The 16,930-nt window shown below is 47.5% G+C and overlaps 1 protein-coding gene across 1 annotated transcript in view; it reads right to left on the reverse strand.

The window, feature by feature from the left end:
- The window catches only part of IGFBP7 (insulin like growth factor binding protein 7), a 74,734-nt gene extending 59,664 nt beyond the window's left edge, over positions 1 to 15,070 (reverse strand). Inside the window, 1 exon segment of the mRNA NM_001163801.1 lies at positions 14,556 to 15,070. Coding sequence (NP_001157273.1) covers positions 14,556 to 15,030 — 475 coding nt within the window. The 5' untranslated portion in view covers positions 15,031 to 15,070.

Below are 16,930 nucleotides of genomic sequence, written 5' to 3' on the forward strand. Positions count from 1 at the left end.
CACGACCTCACACGGGGCTCTTCTATTTTAGTGTAAACACTTCTGCCCTCCCACACTTCACTAACCACCAGATGAAACACAGGTGTGTAGGCTCCTTGGCAAAGGCACATTATCCTCATCACTGCCAACTTCCTTATTGTGGCACCTCATAGGGCCTTCACTGAAAACAGGCAGCTGGCATGACTGACAGAGAATCATTACCATTTTCCACTTCTAATGACAAGGAGGATCAGGTCATCTCTGTCTTCTGAGTTAGGTGAGGGGTTAACTCACACGCGCCAGGACAGGGCCTAACTGCTAAATGTAACCCTGGAGGGAGCGGAGAGGCCTGGTAGTGGGCAAGGCGAGGGTGCACCTCTGGGCGAGGGAGGGGACGAAGGCCACCAGCTGGTGGGAAAGCTGGAGACAGAAACGGGAGGGCTATTTACAGAGCTCCCACAAAAGCTCAGTGAAACCTACCCTTTGCATAATGCCGTGGAATGGCAGCCCTGCTGGTGGGTGCAGGGTAAAAACAGGGGCTGGCCCTGAGGACAATCAACACAGGGATGGCAGGTCAAATGGGGCCAAGAGTCCAGCCATGGTCTAAGCACCTGCTTGGCAAGCACCTTTAAGCACCGAACAATGCAGAGAAAGCAGAAGCATACGTGTGCTCTGCATTCGAAATCCCTCATAGTTCCTTGTCACTGGATCTGACCCTTTCCAACAGTGTCGATTCTCATTATCTGTGGTTCCGTATTTGCAAATCCACCTATTTGCTAAGATTTCTTTATAACCTCCAAATCCAATCATCCTTGCACACGCACAGAGTGGCAAAAAATGTAAGGCTTCTACTGACAATGAACAAGGCAACATTTGCCTCTCTGTTCCTGGTATCATGCTGTAACCTTGCAGTCTCTTTAGTGCCACTTTTCTTCTGTTTTTCTTGCATTTTGTGCTTTCGGTTGGTGATCTTGCTATTGAATAAAGAGCTGAAGTGCTATCTAGTATTTCTAATCAAAAAAGGGGCTCTGATGTGTCAGTGAGAATGAGAGACAACATGTGTTTTCAATGAGTCTGGGCTGTAGGCTGTCGGCTGTGAGTTCAATGTGAACCAATCAATGATATATATTAAATGAGGTGTCTAAACAGAAACACACATAAAATGAGGTTATGTACTGATTAATGAATGGTGATAGAGGCGCAAAAGAACTTCTCCCTGTACTGCCCCAGGAGCAATGGCTCAGGAGGTGCAGATACAGTACTTGCAGGACTTCACAGAACATAATTACCACAAATGATGAGAATGGACCAAATCTGTGCCTTCCTCTGCTGCTGTTTAACTGAAGAGGGAGGCAGACCAGAAGTAACCTTTATTAAAGGCCAACCATGGGCTGAGCACGGTGCTTAACATTTAAAAGACATTAACTCACATAACTCGGCTAACTTGGAAGGTGGCTGGTATCAACACAGGTAGCAGTATACATCAAAGAATGGATAACGGGGATTCAGGTGAATACTGGCAGTACTGTGGTACTCAAATTTTAGTAATACCAACAAGATGGAGATATTTAGGACCTGGGGTTCAACATATACACACTACTCTACATGAAATGAGTAACTAACAAGGGCCTACTGTACAACACAGGGAACGCCACTCAATATTCTTTAACATCCTATATGGGAGAAGAATCTGAAAAGAATGGAGATATCTGCATATATCTGTGTATATATAACTGTATACATATATATACATAAGATATTCATATCTTATATATCTCCACATGTGTACATATATACATTATATCTTATATATACAAGTGAATCAACTGATTTATTGTATGTATATATTTATAACTGTATATACATATATGTAGATATATATGTATAACTGATTCACTTTGCTGTACATCTGAAACCAACACAACACTGTAAATCAACTATGCGCCAATAAAATTTAATTTAAAAAGACTGATATTCTCTGACATCAACCTTACAAATGTTTTCTCAGGTCAGTCTCCCAAGGCAACAGATATAAAAGCAAAAATAAACCAATGGGACCTAATCAAACTGACAAGCTTTTGCACAGCAAAGGAAACCATAAATAAAACAAGAAGACAACCTAAAGAATGGGAGAAAATAGTTTCAAATGATGCAACAGACAAGGGCTTAATGTCTAAAATACACAAACAACTTACACAACTCAACAGGAAAAAAACTAGCAACCCAATTGAAAAATGGGCAAAAGACCTGAAAAGACATTTCTCCAAAGAGAGACAGATGGCCAATAGGCACATGAAAACATGCTCAACATCACTGAATATTAGAGAAATGCAAATGAAAACTACTATGAGGTACCACCTCACACCAGTCAGAATGGCCATCATTAATAAGTGCAGAAATAACAGGAGTTCCCATCGTGGCTCAGTGGTTAACGAATCCAACTAGGAACCATGAGGTTGTGGATTCGATCCCTGGCCTCATTCAGTGGGTTAAGGATCTGGCATTGCCGTGAGCTGTGGTGTAGGTTGCAGATGCAGCTTGGATCTGGCGTTGCTGCGGCTGTGGTATAGGCCGGCAGCTGTAGCTCTGATTAGACCCCTAGCCTGGGACCCTCCATATGCTGTGGGTACAGCCCTAAAAAAAAAAAAAAAAAAAAAAAAAAAAAAGTCCTGCTGCTCAGATCACAAGCAAACCAATTTAGCTAGAGTCTTGGAGTGCGACTCAGGCATCAGCATTTTATAAAACTCACTAAGTGGTCTGGGGTCCAGCCAAGGTCAAGAACTACTGCTTTAAATCCCACTCCTGGGCATATATCTTGAGAAAATCATAATACAAAGACACATGCACCCCAATGTTCACTGCAGCAATACTTACAATAGCAAAGACAAGGAAACAACCTAAATTCCATTGATAGAGGAATGGATAAAGAAGTGGTAATATATACACAATGGAATACTACTCAGCCATAAAAAGAATGAGATGCCATTTGCAGCAACATGGATGGACTTAGAGATGATCATACCACGTGTGAAGTTAGCCAGAGATAAATACATGATATCACTGATATGTGGAATCTAAAATATGACAGAAAGGAATTTATCTACAAAACAGAAGCAAACTCACAGACACAGAGAGTAGTCTTGTGGCTGGCAAGGTGGCGGGGGGGAGGGAGGGAGGGAAGGGGTGGGCCCGTGGGATTAGCAGAGGCAGACTACCATATACAGGATGGATAAACAATGAGGCCCTACTGTGCAGCACAGGAAACTCTATTCAACATCCTGTGATAAACCATAATGGAAAAGAGTATGAAAAAGAGTGTAAATATATGTATAACTGAATCACTCTGCAGTAGAGCAGAAGTTAACACAACACAGTAAATCAACTACAATAAAATTAAAAAAAAAAGAACTACGGCTTTAGAAGGTGACAGGGTACACAGCAGATGGAGAGGTGGCAGTTCCAATGTTCTGTTAGCTTCACTCCAAAATGCTGATGGCAGGGAGTTTGAAAGGTTATCCAGCTTCTTAAAGCGCTTCTCCACACCCTCATTTTTCTGCTCTCCACCCTCAACTATTTGGTGGATGTTATCACTCTTCAGATGGATGCAAAGAATCAACCTAATTGGGTACTTTTCTGAGTCTAAATAGGGCCATTTAGGAGTTCCCACTGTGGCACAGTGGGTTAAGAATCTGACTGCAGCAGCTCAGGTCGATGCAGAGGCATGGGTTAGATCCCCAGCCTGGTGCAGTGGGTTAAAGGATCTGGTGTTGCCACAGCTGTAGCTCAGATTCAAACCCTGGCTGGGGAACTGCCATATGCCCAGGGTGCGGCCATAAAAAAAAATGCCTGTTTATCATTAAACGTTTTGTAAATGAGTTCCTGCAAAGCTAAGGTTACATGTGACAGCCAAAGAGACACATGAATTGCAAGTAAAACACTTTATTATTTCCATCAATAATAATAATAATACCCTCTAAAAGGCAATGCTAATACCCAATGTGTACGTAATGGACACTAATACTCCTTCTCTGCCAATCTCTAGGATTTTGGTTCACATTCCTTTGGGGACAGTATCTCCAACTTAAAAAAAAAAAAAAAAGATTCAAACAACAACCCCCCCAACATTTCCCATATTATAAAGGGAAGAAAGAGATCAGTAATTCCTGAATTTGAGTGTTCTTTGAATCCCAAATGTCCTCTATACATAAAAGGTATTATTAGAAAATACTGCATGTGACCTGAACTCAAAGATGGAAAGAGTCTATGTATAAGAGCCAGGCAACCCCTTGGCCAGCATCCTGGGTGCTTCCCATGTGACCAATCTGCATTTGGACTCTGGGATCTCGCCCAGATGGAGTAGGATTCCTTATCCTGGAGTCTTTGAAAAGCAAGAACAAGAGCTAGATGGAAGTTTCCAGGGGGTTGTTTCTAAGTACATTATCCTGCTATTTTGTTTGCATCAATCTAAACACAGGTTTCAGATCTCACACAGGTGGAGACAGTTTGGACCAGTCAAAGTCAGACATCAACAGAGCACAGTCAAGGTACTTATATAAACGAGTTCTATGGCTTCATGATGCTAATAACAATAAAAATGGAAGTGAAACAGTGTTTGAGACTCTACTATTCACCAGATACAGTGCTTGTCATGTGTCTCCCTTAAGCTCCCAACAACCTATGTGGCAGACATGATTATTACCACACCTGTTTTGCAAGTAAGAAACCTGAGAATCAGGAGGTCAGAGTCACATGGTAAGTGGTGGAGAAAAATCTGATTCAGGTGGCCTGACTCCCAAGTTCACATCCTTAAACACTCTGCTCTCTCTCCTCACACTCACCAGCCAAGCTGAGGCCGCTGGTGACCAGCAGAGTCACGAGAGCTGAAGTCAAGGGTCAGGCCTGGGGTCTTGTTGAGCTCAGGGTCACCATGGGGTGTGGCTGTCTCCTACCCCCTGGCTGGACCTGAGCAAGGCCAGTTCGTGGAGTGTGTTAGGATCCTGGGACGCTAAGGCATCCGAAAAAAACCTCATCCCAAAGGAGCATCCAGCAAAGGGACAGCCATCTCCTTGATGACTTGGACTGAGCTGGCTGCCTTGCCAGGATGACAGGCCAGGTGCCTGCTCATTCACTGTCTTCAGGGGATGTCAGGGGCCAGCCCACAAGTCTGGGGATGGGGCGGAGGGTGCAGACTGAGCAGCTCACCATCTGCAACGCTGCTGGCCAGGCTCTGAGGCTAAGAAAGGGTGGGAGGTGAAGAAAAAGGCCTTGTTTCTCTGCACTCAGACAGGAAAAAGGAGCGGCATGGAATTGAGAGGCTAAGCCGAACAGGTGAAAAGAAGGAGGCTTCAGACGAGGCAGGCTGGAGCAGGGGCTGTTAATCAGCCCACGTGGACACTGGGTCCTGAACAGGCCTGCCCGGCCCAAGTCACTGCCTGTGAACCAAAGGCTCACTGATGCAGCCAGAGCCAAGCTTTGGCTTGGCCTCCTGCCCTACAGCTCTGATCTGAGACACACCTGAGCAGAGAGGAGCCCTGCCCTGTCCCAGCCCAGCAGCACCTAGATCCCTGCCCAGCCTGCATCTCTAACAAGTCACCTCTCACTCAGCAGCACTGCTGCCAGCCCTTCACTCTGGACCCCACGCTCTCTGTTCCTGGGTAGGGGTGGGGGGGGGTCCCATGGAAGCCAGGCTGTGGGGTGATTGCTGCGGCTGCTGTCGAGGTTCACTGTAGATTTCTGCTCCGTGAGCAGAAAGTTCAAAAAGCTCCCATGGAGAAGCAACAAGCTCTGTACCCTGCGGGCTCCCACTATCCTGACACATTCCTAAAGCCTCTTTTCTGTGTGGTCTCTTTCAAAATGTTCTGAAGGTTCCACGAGATCTATTTCTTGATAAAAATTTTTCTCTGTTGCTTGGGGTCAGGCCAGAAGAGGGCTGAATAGATGTCAGACCTGAAGCTTTCCCAATTCAACCACTTGATGCAGGCCAGCTAATCTGCCGTGATGTAAATGAAATGCCCTTGAGCTTTTCTCACTCAGGGAAAGAGCCAAGCCTCCAAAGAAGCTGGAGACATCCCTTCTTCAAGAAAAACAACATCAAAGAACAGGGTGATTGGAGTCAGCTGTTCGAATATTAAAGTGCTCTCTTTTTTCCCCCCTCTCTCAGAAAGTCAAAATGGATTATGCTTAATTGAGTTCTCAAACTCCCACGCGGATTTTTCCTTCTTCTGCAAGTTGTCACTTGACTATGCTGCAGTCCTTAAAAATGCAAATTCCCTGAAGAGAGCACTGACCTACAACAGGCTACAGCTTCGATGTGGAGTAAACCTTATTACTGGCCAGGAACATGGATGGTGCCATGCTGGGGGCAGGCAGCACACAGCACCGAGGCTAAAACCTCAGGGCAAGGCACACGCTCGCGTGTGTTGACAGGTGTCCTCACGATTTTCTCCTGTAACCTACTCTGAGGTGCCAGAAGGGCCTAGCAGATGGTCAAACACCACACCCAAACCTTAAGCCCCAGAGGTGATGCTGGGGGAGATGTTCATGCCCGTGGCCGCCAGCACAACAGACGGGGGCCTCTGGGCTGCCGCTGCAGAGCTGGCTCTTGGGTTTTCAGCCTGGCCTCAGCGATCTGTCCAAAGGCCCCTCAGAGCCATTCACTCACCAAAGACACACCATCTTTCCCTGAATGGAGAGCATGGCAAAGCACCCACATGACCACAAAAAGCCAACTGGACCAGGACGTCTCCTATGTTATCACAAGAATTTCTTTTACGCTATTCAAAGCCTGGTTTAGGCAGGAATGTATCCTACATCCCCCTTGTCAATTCATCAAAGGAAAACAGAAGCAAGATAAATTCGTTAAGGTATTCTGAACCCTTTTTTACACCCAAGAGTTTGACTCCTGTGAATCACTTTTTTTTAAGCTGCTAATTTTGAAATGATTTTAGGTCGACCGAAGAGAAGGTGCAGACAGGGGGTTGCTGCTGCTGGGCTATGTGCCACACTGTGAATGGCAGGCTCTAGCAGGACTCCTCGCTTCATGCACAACTGCTGGCCACGTGGCGGCTGACCTTCAGTCTCCTTCTTGGGAAACTGGGGGAATAATCCCCTTACCTCCCAAGGCCACTCAGTCAACTCCAAAGCACCACAAAGTCCTGCAGAAACCTCAGTTATCGTCACCACAGCCCCCTGGTGCCCCGGGCCCGGGATGGGGACAGTCTGGCCAGTTATGGCTCTTTGCGTTTATCTGCTGCTGCACAGCCCTGCAGGGGTTTCATGTCCACTCTGTAAGCTGACCTTCACAATAACCCTGGGAAGGGGCTATACCACATGTGCCATGGTTTCTTACAGAGGTCGTCCTGAGCTTGTGAGCGGACTGCTTTCTCTAGAGGTGGACTCTACCTGGAGCAAGCAGCTCGTCCTGGCCTTGCCAACGCTCCCTCTAAGGAACTTCACGCCAAGTGAATGGGCTTTGTCAGCACTGGGTTACTAGGTCTGCTTTCCCTGGTCTGAACCTTTCTTTTCAGACACAAAACTGCCACCCTGACCTGCTGTGGGGCCAAGGTGGTTTCAGGGACAGCTCCTCCCCCCGGTAACCCACTACCTGGTGGAGGCCTGATGCGGGGGGCGGGGCTTGCAGTGCAGCTATTTCTGATTAACCTCTGTAGAAAGATCCAGTCAATTCAACAAATAAGCCTTTTCAAAGGTACCAGATTCCCTACCATTAATTTAGCCTGGAATAAACAGAGGTCAACTATTTTACGCATACATTTTAAGTCAAGAATAAACATACAGGCATTCCTGTCATGGCGCAGCAAAAACAAATCTGACTAGAAACCATGAAGTTACAGGTTTGATCCCTGGCCTCGCTCAGTGGGTTAAGGATACGGCGTTTCGGTGAGCTGTGGTGTAGGTCGCAGACTCAGCTTGGACCTGGCATTGCTGTGGCTCTGGCGTAGGCCGGCAGCTGTAGCTCTGATTAGACCCCTAGCCTGGGAACCTCCATATGCCACGGGCGTGTCCCTAAAAAGACAAAAGACTAAAAAAGAAAAAAAGAATAAACACACACACCATTATCCACTTGGTTTTTTCCTCCTGACTCCCTCACTTTCTCAGGGAGCCTTCATGGGGGTGGGGGTACTCCTGGGATGGGGGTCTTGATCATCCTGAAAAACCCACCCAAATCAGGCCTGGGAAAGCTTCTTCAGTATTTCTAGAGCCCCTCCCATGCTCCTACCCCCTGAGAAAGAGGAAAGGACTCACCGGGGAAATCTTTAAAAGTTCCTAAAATAACTACACTCATCATTTACATATTCCTAAATCTTCTTCCATCTCAAAGCTTCCTAACATGCTGTCCTGGGTCAAAATTACAAAATATATAACAAGTATATGTTTCCTGGCTTAAAAGTTCTTTTGACAATAATTCAGGGTTCTTTTTTTTTTGGTTTAACAGCTGCTAAGAACAAGGTGCTATTTGTCTTACAATGAAAAACACAGAGGAGGTGAGATCATTTGAGGGGTAGCCTGAGGCAAAGGAAGCACCATAATCTCCTCCTCCTCGGGGAGGGTTTAGGAGGAGGGAAGGCTGGCTAGCCTTGGACTCTGTCCAACAGAGCTCTGTGGCTAAACTACCCCCAAAGAGAGCCTTATAAGGCAGCTTCTTCTAGAAGGCAAGTCCACGGAAAACTCTGAGGGCAGGCTCTAGAGGAAGATGGGAATCATTTTAAAGGGTATCAAACACCTGCACGCTTATCTCCGGTCACTGCATTTCAAGGGTCTAAAACGTAAAAGATATTACAGCGTCCCTCCAACGCCCCCTTTCTCCCTTGGTTATGGCTCAGCTCCACAAAAGAGAAGCTCTGAAATAAATTCTCCCACTCCCACGGGAGCACATACCTTGGTGGACAGTTTTCACAACCTCCTCAGTGTGTGTAAATCCCAGGCCTGTTAACTATCTCCCAAGACCTGCAGAAGAGTGGGCCAGGTGCCTTTGCATTTAATTACCAATCCCCAAGCCACAAAGAAATGCTTGCATTCTTTGAGTTACTTTCCTCTACAAGAGTCTCAAGTCCTTTAAGCCCCTTCTGCAAGGCTGCTGCTTTCCTTTTCTAAAGCTTCTCCAGGTTTTCAAATCTTTCCTAAAGTGCAGTGAATAAAACTGGGTTAAGGGCTAAGAATGTACCAGTGACTCACTCAACTTCTAGACATTTCTGTCTGCAAAAAGGGCAACTCGAGCCAGAAAAAATTTTAAAGCACTTCCATTGGGCTGGGGTAGACATCTGAGACCTGACTTTTTCTGGCTCTGATCTGGAAGAGGAGTGAGGAGGAGGGGTGGGGACCAGAGGGGAGGAGGGCCCTGGTGCTGGGCCCCAGTGCTGGCTGGGGAGGTGTCTGTTGAGAACACCGTGCAGAGGGCTTCCTCCCCACCCCCCAAGCCTGCCCTGGGGTTAGGAGCCCAGATCTGACAATGCCACTAGGATGGGAGACAGCAGGCAGCGGTCCTGCCAGGAGGAGTCTGGAGCCATAGCTCTGATTCCACCCCTGGCCTGGGAGCTCCCCTAAAAAAACGAAGAAGAATGAAGTTGGAGCCCCTTGTTGGGTGCTCATGGTCCAGCAGGGGAGGCAGATGCTCACCGGGCCACTAGGGGGAAGGGAAGGTGCCACCCCAACTAGAAGGGCCCTTTCTCCCCTCAAGAGCTCTGCTCCTTTGCTGACAGGCTCACAGCAGCCCTCAGTTCACCTGCTCCTGGTCTCAGCCAGCTCCTCTATGGGCATTCTCCAGGGCACCTACCACTGAGTGAAAACACCCATTTACTTGTCTCCACCTACAGTAAACACCACGAGAGAGGGATCCTGTTCGTCTCATTCAAGGCTACAGACCCTGTGATGAGACGAGTGCCTGGCAAGTTCATATACTCATTTATTCATTCATTCACCATATATTTAACATACCTCCTGATGACAGACACTGATCTAGGCCCTGAGGACAGAAAGGGAGCTGACTTTCACGGTGAAGAAGGACAACAATGAACAATGCCTTGAGTGCTTTCAGTGGATAATCCTACCAAATCTTCACAACCTCTCTCTGTGGTAGCTGCGATTATAATCCCACATGGCAGGTGAGGAGCCAAGGCTCAGAGAGGTCAAAGCCAAGGCCTAGAGAGGTCAAGGCACAAGCTCAAGGCCAAGGAAGGGGAGGAGCTGGGCCCACACCAGGAGTCTGGTTCCAGAGCTCAGGGTCTTAACTGTTCTGCTAGAATGCCTCTCGCTCATTCATACATGGTACACCTGCAATAAGTTGCGTTGAAGAAATGGCTGGAAGGCAGAGGAAATGAGTAGGTATTTTTCCAAAAAAGACATACACACAGCCCACAGGCATGTGAAAAGATGCTCAACATCACTAATTATTAGGCAAATGCACATCAAACCCACAATGAGGTAGCACTTTACACCTGTGAGTATGTCTATCACCCAAAAGGCAGGAAATAGCAAGTGTTGGCAAGGAACAGAGGGAAAGGGAAACCTGTGCCCTGTTGGTGGGAATGTAAATTGATGCAGCCACTATGGAAAATAGTATGGATAATTCTCAAAAAATAAGAACAGAACTGCCACATGATCCAGCTATCCCATTTCTGGCTGTTTACCCAAAGACTATGAAACACTAACATGAAAAGACAGGAACACCCCCAGTTTATCACAGCATAGTTACATGAGCCAAGAAAATTGAAACAATGTTAGCACATGTTGACCCATGAAAGGGTAAGATGTGGTATATACCCATAATGGAATACTACTCAGCCATAAACAAGAGGAAATCTTGTCATCTTCAACAACGTGGATGGACCTCGAGGATATTTATTGTTCTAAGTGAAATAAGTCATATGGAGAAAGACAAGTACTGTATGATTTCACTTATATGTGGAGTATTTTTAAAAATGACAAAAAACCCAAAATAAATGTACAAACCAAACAAAAACAAACATGCAGATACAGAGAACAGAGCAGTGGTTACCAGAGGGGGCAGGGCAGGAGGCAAAGTGGGTAAAGGGTTAAGGGTGTGGCTGCAGATGGAAATGAAAACAGTGTGGTGGCAAGCAGCACCCTGTTGGGTATAAAGAAGGACAAACATCATGTGGACTACAGGAAACTTAGCAAATGTTATAAACCAATCATACTTCAATAAAAAATAAATTTTAAAAAGTTAACAACCTCTAACCCCCCTTAAAAAATATTTATAAACATGAGTTTTGTTGCTGCTCTGCAGGTTAAGAACCCGACTAGTATCATGAGGGTGAGGGTTTGATCTCTGGCCTCAATCTGGTTAAGGATCCAGTGTTGCCATGAGCTGGATCTCTGGCCTCAATCTGGTTAAGTATCCACTGTTGCCGTGAGCTGTGGCGTAGGCTGCAGACGTCGCTGGGATCTGGCGTTGCTGGTGGCTATGGTGTAGACCGGTAGCTATAGCTCCAATTCGACCCCTAGCCTGGGAACCTCCATATGCTGTGGGTGTGGCCCTAGAAAGACAAAAAAAAAAAAAAAAAAGTATAAACAGAATCAGAAAACACACACACATACACACACACAAGGCTGGAAGCCTACAGAGAGCTGAAGGACAAGGACCTCATTATGGATGGAGGGGTGGGGAGGAGAGACAAGCGGTTTCACAGAGAAAGTGACATCAGCTGATCCTTAAAGGCTAAGCATTCCCAAGGTGGACAGGTAAGTGACAGTGTGATTGCAAACAATGACTGTGGCTGGTCCAGAAAGGGGTTAGAGAGAAGAGGCCAAAATAACAGAGTTACTGTAAAGAGCCTCACAGATGCCACCAAGTGGCTTTAAGGTGGCCCCAAAGGTATGAGCAAAGAGGACTCTTACGAGTGCATTTTCATTCCACAAGTAAAATTACTTCTGCGGGAGAGGAGGGGACAGGATGCAAAGGGACCAGGGGACTGCCAAGGAACTCAGATGTAAAGGAACGGAGCAAAAGGGGGCCAAGAACTAAATAAAGGAGCGCCTCGATCTCTTCCAACCCCTGAGAGAACGTCATGCCACATCCTGACGTCGCCATGACCTTTTCATTAAACTGGATTTTCAAATCCCCTCTTCCAGTTACTCATTTCTTTGGGGACCTAAGATTCAATGGCAATAAATTCATGATGACAGTCTTAAGATTTGAGATTATTAGGTCATTACCTTTCAGATAGAGCTTTTTAAAAGACAGATTTGCCTCTTATCACAGAGGCACAGAAAACAAGCATGGATAAGCACAGATAAACAAGATGGATAAGCAGTGATCTCAGAAAAGACAGGACTGGGAAGAGACGGGGGTGTCCAGGGCTCTAGGAAAGGTGCTCTGAGAGGTGGCTTTGTAACTTGCATGGATACTTTTTTTTTTTTTTTTTGCTGCACCCACTGCATGTGGAAGTTTCCACGCCAGGAATCGAACCTGTGCCACAGCAGCAACAATGCTGGCTCCTTAATCCACTCCACCACTCCCTGTATGTATACTTTCTTTACTAGCAAGACCAGACAGGCTTTGTGCATTCTCGGCTGTACAGCATCTGGCACGGAGCTGACACACGTCAGATGCTCAATCAACACAGGGTAAGTGAGACCAACAGAGATGCCCCCCCCATACTTGAGGCAGTGTAACTCAAGTTTCCCGAGGGTGGAAATGGCTGGAAGAAGCCAGAAAATTCATTTCCTACGCTGTGCAAAGGATTGGGAAGCGATTGGGAGTGTCTAAATAGCACAGAAGTTAAGTACTCTGATGGGTTTGCTTCTATAATTGTCAAAACACATCCAGGAGTCAGGAAAACTATTTGAGGAGATCTGGCTTTAGGCCCACTTGCCTCAGCTGTGGAAAAGTACTCTGGAGAACCTCGTATTCTGTGCTGCCCTCGCTGGCAGGCGTTCTCCTATAAATGCTCCCAGGCCCTATCCAGTAACTCTAAATTTAGGTTAGGAAGAAAAGACTAATTCACGACAAGGTTTCCAATTTTAGATACTATTTCTCTTAACATTTTCCCAAACATAAAGAAAAACTAGGTCTGCACCCTCCTAGGGACTGCATCCTGGGAGACGCTGGGGATTCGGATTTACATACTAATGAGCTTCTATGACTAGTTCCATGTGACCATCAGTCTCAGTATTTTATGACTGCACATCAGGGATGTAAATAGCATGAGAGAAGATGGATAAAACTAGCTACAGGCTAGAACTGACAACAATACTTAACTAATAACCAAGCCAACCTGTTCTGCTAAAGCAAGTTCCAGTGATTGGGAAAGACAACGGGGAAAATTCCCGTGGAATGTGTAAGAAAAACATCAACATTTGGAGTGAATTCTTAAACTATGCACATTTCTCTTTTCATGGTATGACTGATAAAGTAGATCAAAAGGAGCACATGATGGTTTCTGTTGGAAGAGTACGTGGATTATTTTGGATTGCGACTTTCTAAATTTAAAGCAGTGATAATATAGTTAACATAAGTCGCTTACACTATTTAAGGCTTTCAATAGTAAACTCTGAAGTCAGTGACAGAGGACCTATAAGCCATTGGACTTCTGGGAAGAACTCTAAAAAAAACCCACAATTATTTGGAAAGCTTGGAGAGAGCCTGAGTGTGTCAAAGAAGCAACTGCTTCTGTCATTTCAGAACTGTCTCCTCTCTCCCTTTTCCACCCTGGCTGGGACCAGGGCCAGGAGCAGGACTGCCAAGGCTGGATTTCTAACTTTCCCTTGAAACTGCTGCCGATGGAAAATGTTATTTCAGACATTAGAATTACAAGCTTGGATTTTGTTTTGTTTTGTTTTTTGTTTGTTTTCGCAAGTCCAGACTCTCTTTATTTTCCTCTTTCATTTATGGCAAGCTTGGACTTGTTTGGAATAAAATAAACGATCAAACATAACCTCAAAGGCATTCCTGCTGAACAGTGCATCCTGGGGAGAAATTACGCAAAAAAGGAACAAGAAAGTAAAACAAAATGGTCATAAAGTTCGAAACATAAACATCACAAAAAACAGTTCTTCAAAGAGTTTGTATTTTTTTTTTTGCCCACAAATAATTAACTAGTTAGATTACTGTTTGAGAATCTCTAACTTCCAGTAAGTGAATTGCTTCCCTTAACATTAGGAAACCAGGACGCCCAATTTTTAAAATTCCTACAATCTAGCCAAGCAAACGCGGGATAAACAACTTCTCTCTGAAAATCCTCCTGTATTTCACCAAACTTCTTTCCCCTATCTCCTGGCTCCATCTCTACACCCAAGCCAAGAAAGAATCATTCGAAAATGGCATCTCCGCATCCCCAACAGAACAGAGGCACCTTCTGGGAGTCGATCTGCCAGCTGAGCTGGGTGAGCTCTGGGGGAGGGAGAGTCTGCGGCATCAGGAAAAACTTTTTTCCTTCTCTGTCTCCAGTCGCCCCGCAAAGCTCTCTTTCCTGACGCACGCCCCAAACCCTCCAAAGAGAAGCCTCGGAAAAGAGAAGGGGAGGGTCACCCACCCTCCCGGCATCCCGCCCCGAGTCCAGGGATGCGCGCGCGGAGCCGTGGGAACCGGCCGTGCTCACCTTGCTCGCAGGTGCCCTTGCTGACCTGGGTGACGGCTTTCTCCCCGCGGCTCTCGGCCCTCAGGCTGGCGGCGCGCAGCTGGCAGCCGCTGGGGTAGGTGACGCCGTCGCTGCCGCACACCGGGTAGCGGCTCTTGCACACGCACACACCGCTTACGCCCGGGCCGCCGGCTGCTGCGCCCGCTTTACCCTTCCGCCTCTTGCGGCTCTTCACGCACTCCATGCCCGGCGCGCAGTGCCCCCTGCCGGCGCCGCCGCCCCCGCACGGCTCGCCCTCGCCGCGCGCGCACACCGGGCAGCAGCCGCACGCGTCGCGGGTCTCGCCCAGCGGGCAGCCCCGCGGGGGCAGGGGCGGGCAGGTGGCCGGCTCGCAGGGGCCGCAGGCGTCCGAAGAGGAGGAAGAGGAGAGGGGCAGCAGCAGGAGCAGCAGCCCGGCGGCGCCCAGCAGCAGGGCGGGCAGCGGCGGCCGCTCCATAACGGGGCGCGGGGCTCAGGGCGGCAGCCGGAGCGCGATTGAGCGGCAGCCTGCGGGCCTGCCTTTTAAGCCCTGCGCCCCGCCCAGCGGCGGGAGCCACACCCCGCGGCGCCTGAGCCCGCACCGCCTCTCCCACGCCCACGCCGCCCTCCCGGATCGCGGGCTCCCGCGCGCCCCTGCTGGCCGCGGGCGGGCATCAGCGGCCGGGCGTCTCAGCCGCTGGGATAGGCGCCCCTTTGGCTGCGGAGGGTGCGCCCCAGCCCTTCCAGGGTCGCCCGCAGTGACAGCAGCCCCTCATGATCTGGTCCCTGACTCTCACAGTCCCGCTAGTCCTAGTTTTTGTCTTTTCTTTGTCTCTTTATGGCCGCACTTGTGGCATATGGAAGTTTCCAGGCTAGGGATCCGATGGGAGCTGCAGCTGCGGGCCTAGGCTATAGATGTGGCAACATGGGATCCTTAATCCACTGAGTCCAGAGATCCAACCCGAGTCCTCATGGATAGTTGTTCAACCCGCTGAGCCACAACGGGAACTCCCGGATATACCCACTTCTCAACAACAGCAAAGTTGAGATGACCCCCTATTTAATCCATTATAGTCGGGGGTGGGGGTGGGGGTCTGGGAGGCCCGAGTACTGAGCACTCTGTTAAAAGAGTTTTGGAAGCTCCATTAAGAATAACGGGCTTTTCAACACCCACGTGAGGGTTTCGTGTCTGCATTGGCCACAGGCCCAGGGTGTCTTGGGTGCGGAGCCGAAAGGACAGGTCTTTGCCAAGCACTCCTATTTTCCAAGTACTCCTATTTTCGCGACCTCGTAACTGCCTCCTCCCGTGTGCTTTCTTATGCCAAGTCAGCTTGTAAGTAGGAGCACTGGAATTCCCTCCAGAGCTGGCAGGTCTTCAGTCCCAGTACACAGTACTGGGCCTCCATCAGACCCCTCTGGAGAACTGAGCACAGCTGGGGGTGCCACTGAGGCCCCTCAAGCGCCTCGATCTTCATCAATCATCCCCGTCAAAGCCTTTTTTTTTTTTTTTTGGTCCAAGAAAAAAGGCTCTTTAAATCCCTCTTATCCAAGCGTTTAGGTTGTTTCTTCTTTTTTCTTTTCTTCTTCTTCTCCTTTTTTTTTTTTTTTTAATGTCCTCACCCGCAGCACATGGAAGTTCCTGGGCCAGGGATTGAATCTGAGCTTCAGCTGCAAACTACACCAACAGCTGTGGCCACATCGGATCTTTTAACCCTTTAACCCTTTAACCCTTTATCCTTGGGCCCTTATGGGGAATGAACTTGAACCTCCGTAGTGACCCAGAGCTGCTGCAGAGGGATTCTTAACTCACTGTGCCAGAGCCAGAACTCCGTCCATTTTTATTAAACATATGACACTGTAGTGTGCATCATTATGCACATGGAATTTTAGTTCTTTGAGGTTTTTTTTTTTTTTTTTTTTTTTGCTTTTCAAGGCCACACCCAGCATATGGGAGTTCCCAGGCTAGGGATCCAATCAGAGCTGCAGCTGCCAGCCTACACCACAGCTCACAGCAACCCAATGAATGCTTAACCCACTGAATGAGTCCAGGGATCATGGACCCCTATCTTCATGGATACTAGTTGGATTCGTTTCCTCTGAGCCACCACAGGAACTCCCCGAGTTCTTTTTCCTTAGCACAAATGCAAGAATTTATAGGATCATTAACTCAGTTGTGGTTCACAATGCCACCAGCAATGGATGGATGTCACTCTCACCAGAGTCTTCCTAGGATAATTATTGTAAATCTTTTTGAAAATTAAATAGTTATAGAATTCAGAGAATAAAAAAGCAGGCACCCTCTTATCTAGAAGAGCTAGCACTGATTCTTTGGCCTCTCCTTAGCATATTCTAGAAAAGTGGCACATGTTAAAGGTCAC

The sequence above is a fragment of the Sus scrofa genome, chromosome 8 (genome assembly GCF_000003025.6).
Source record: "Sus scrofa isolate TJ Tabasco breed Duroc chromosome 8, Sscrofa11.1, whole genome shotgun sequence".
NCBI lineage: Eukaryota > Metazoa > Chordata > Mammalia > Artiodactyla > Suidae > Sus > Sus scrofa.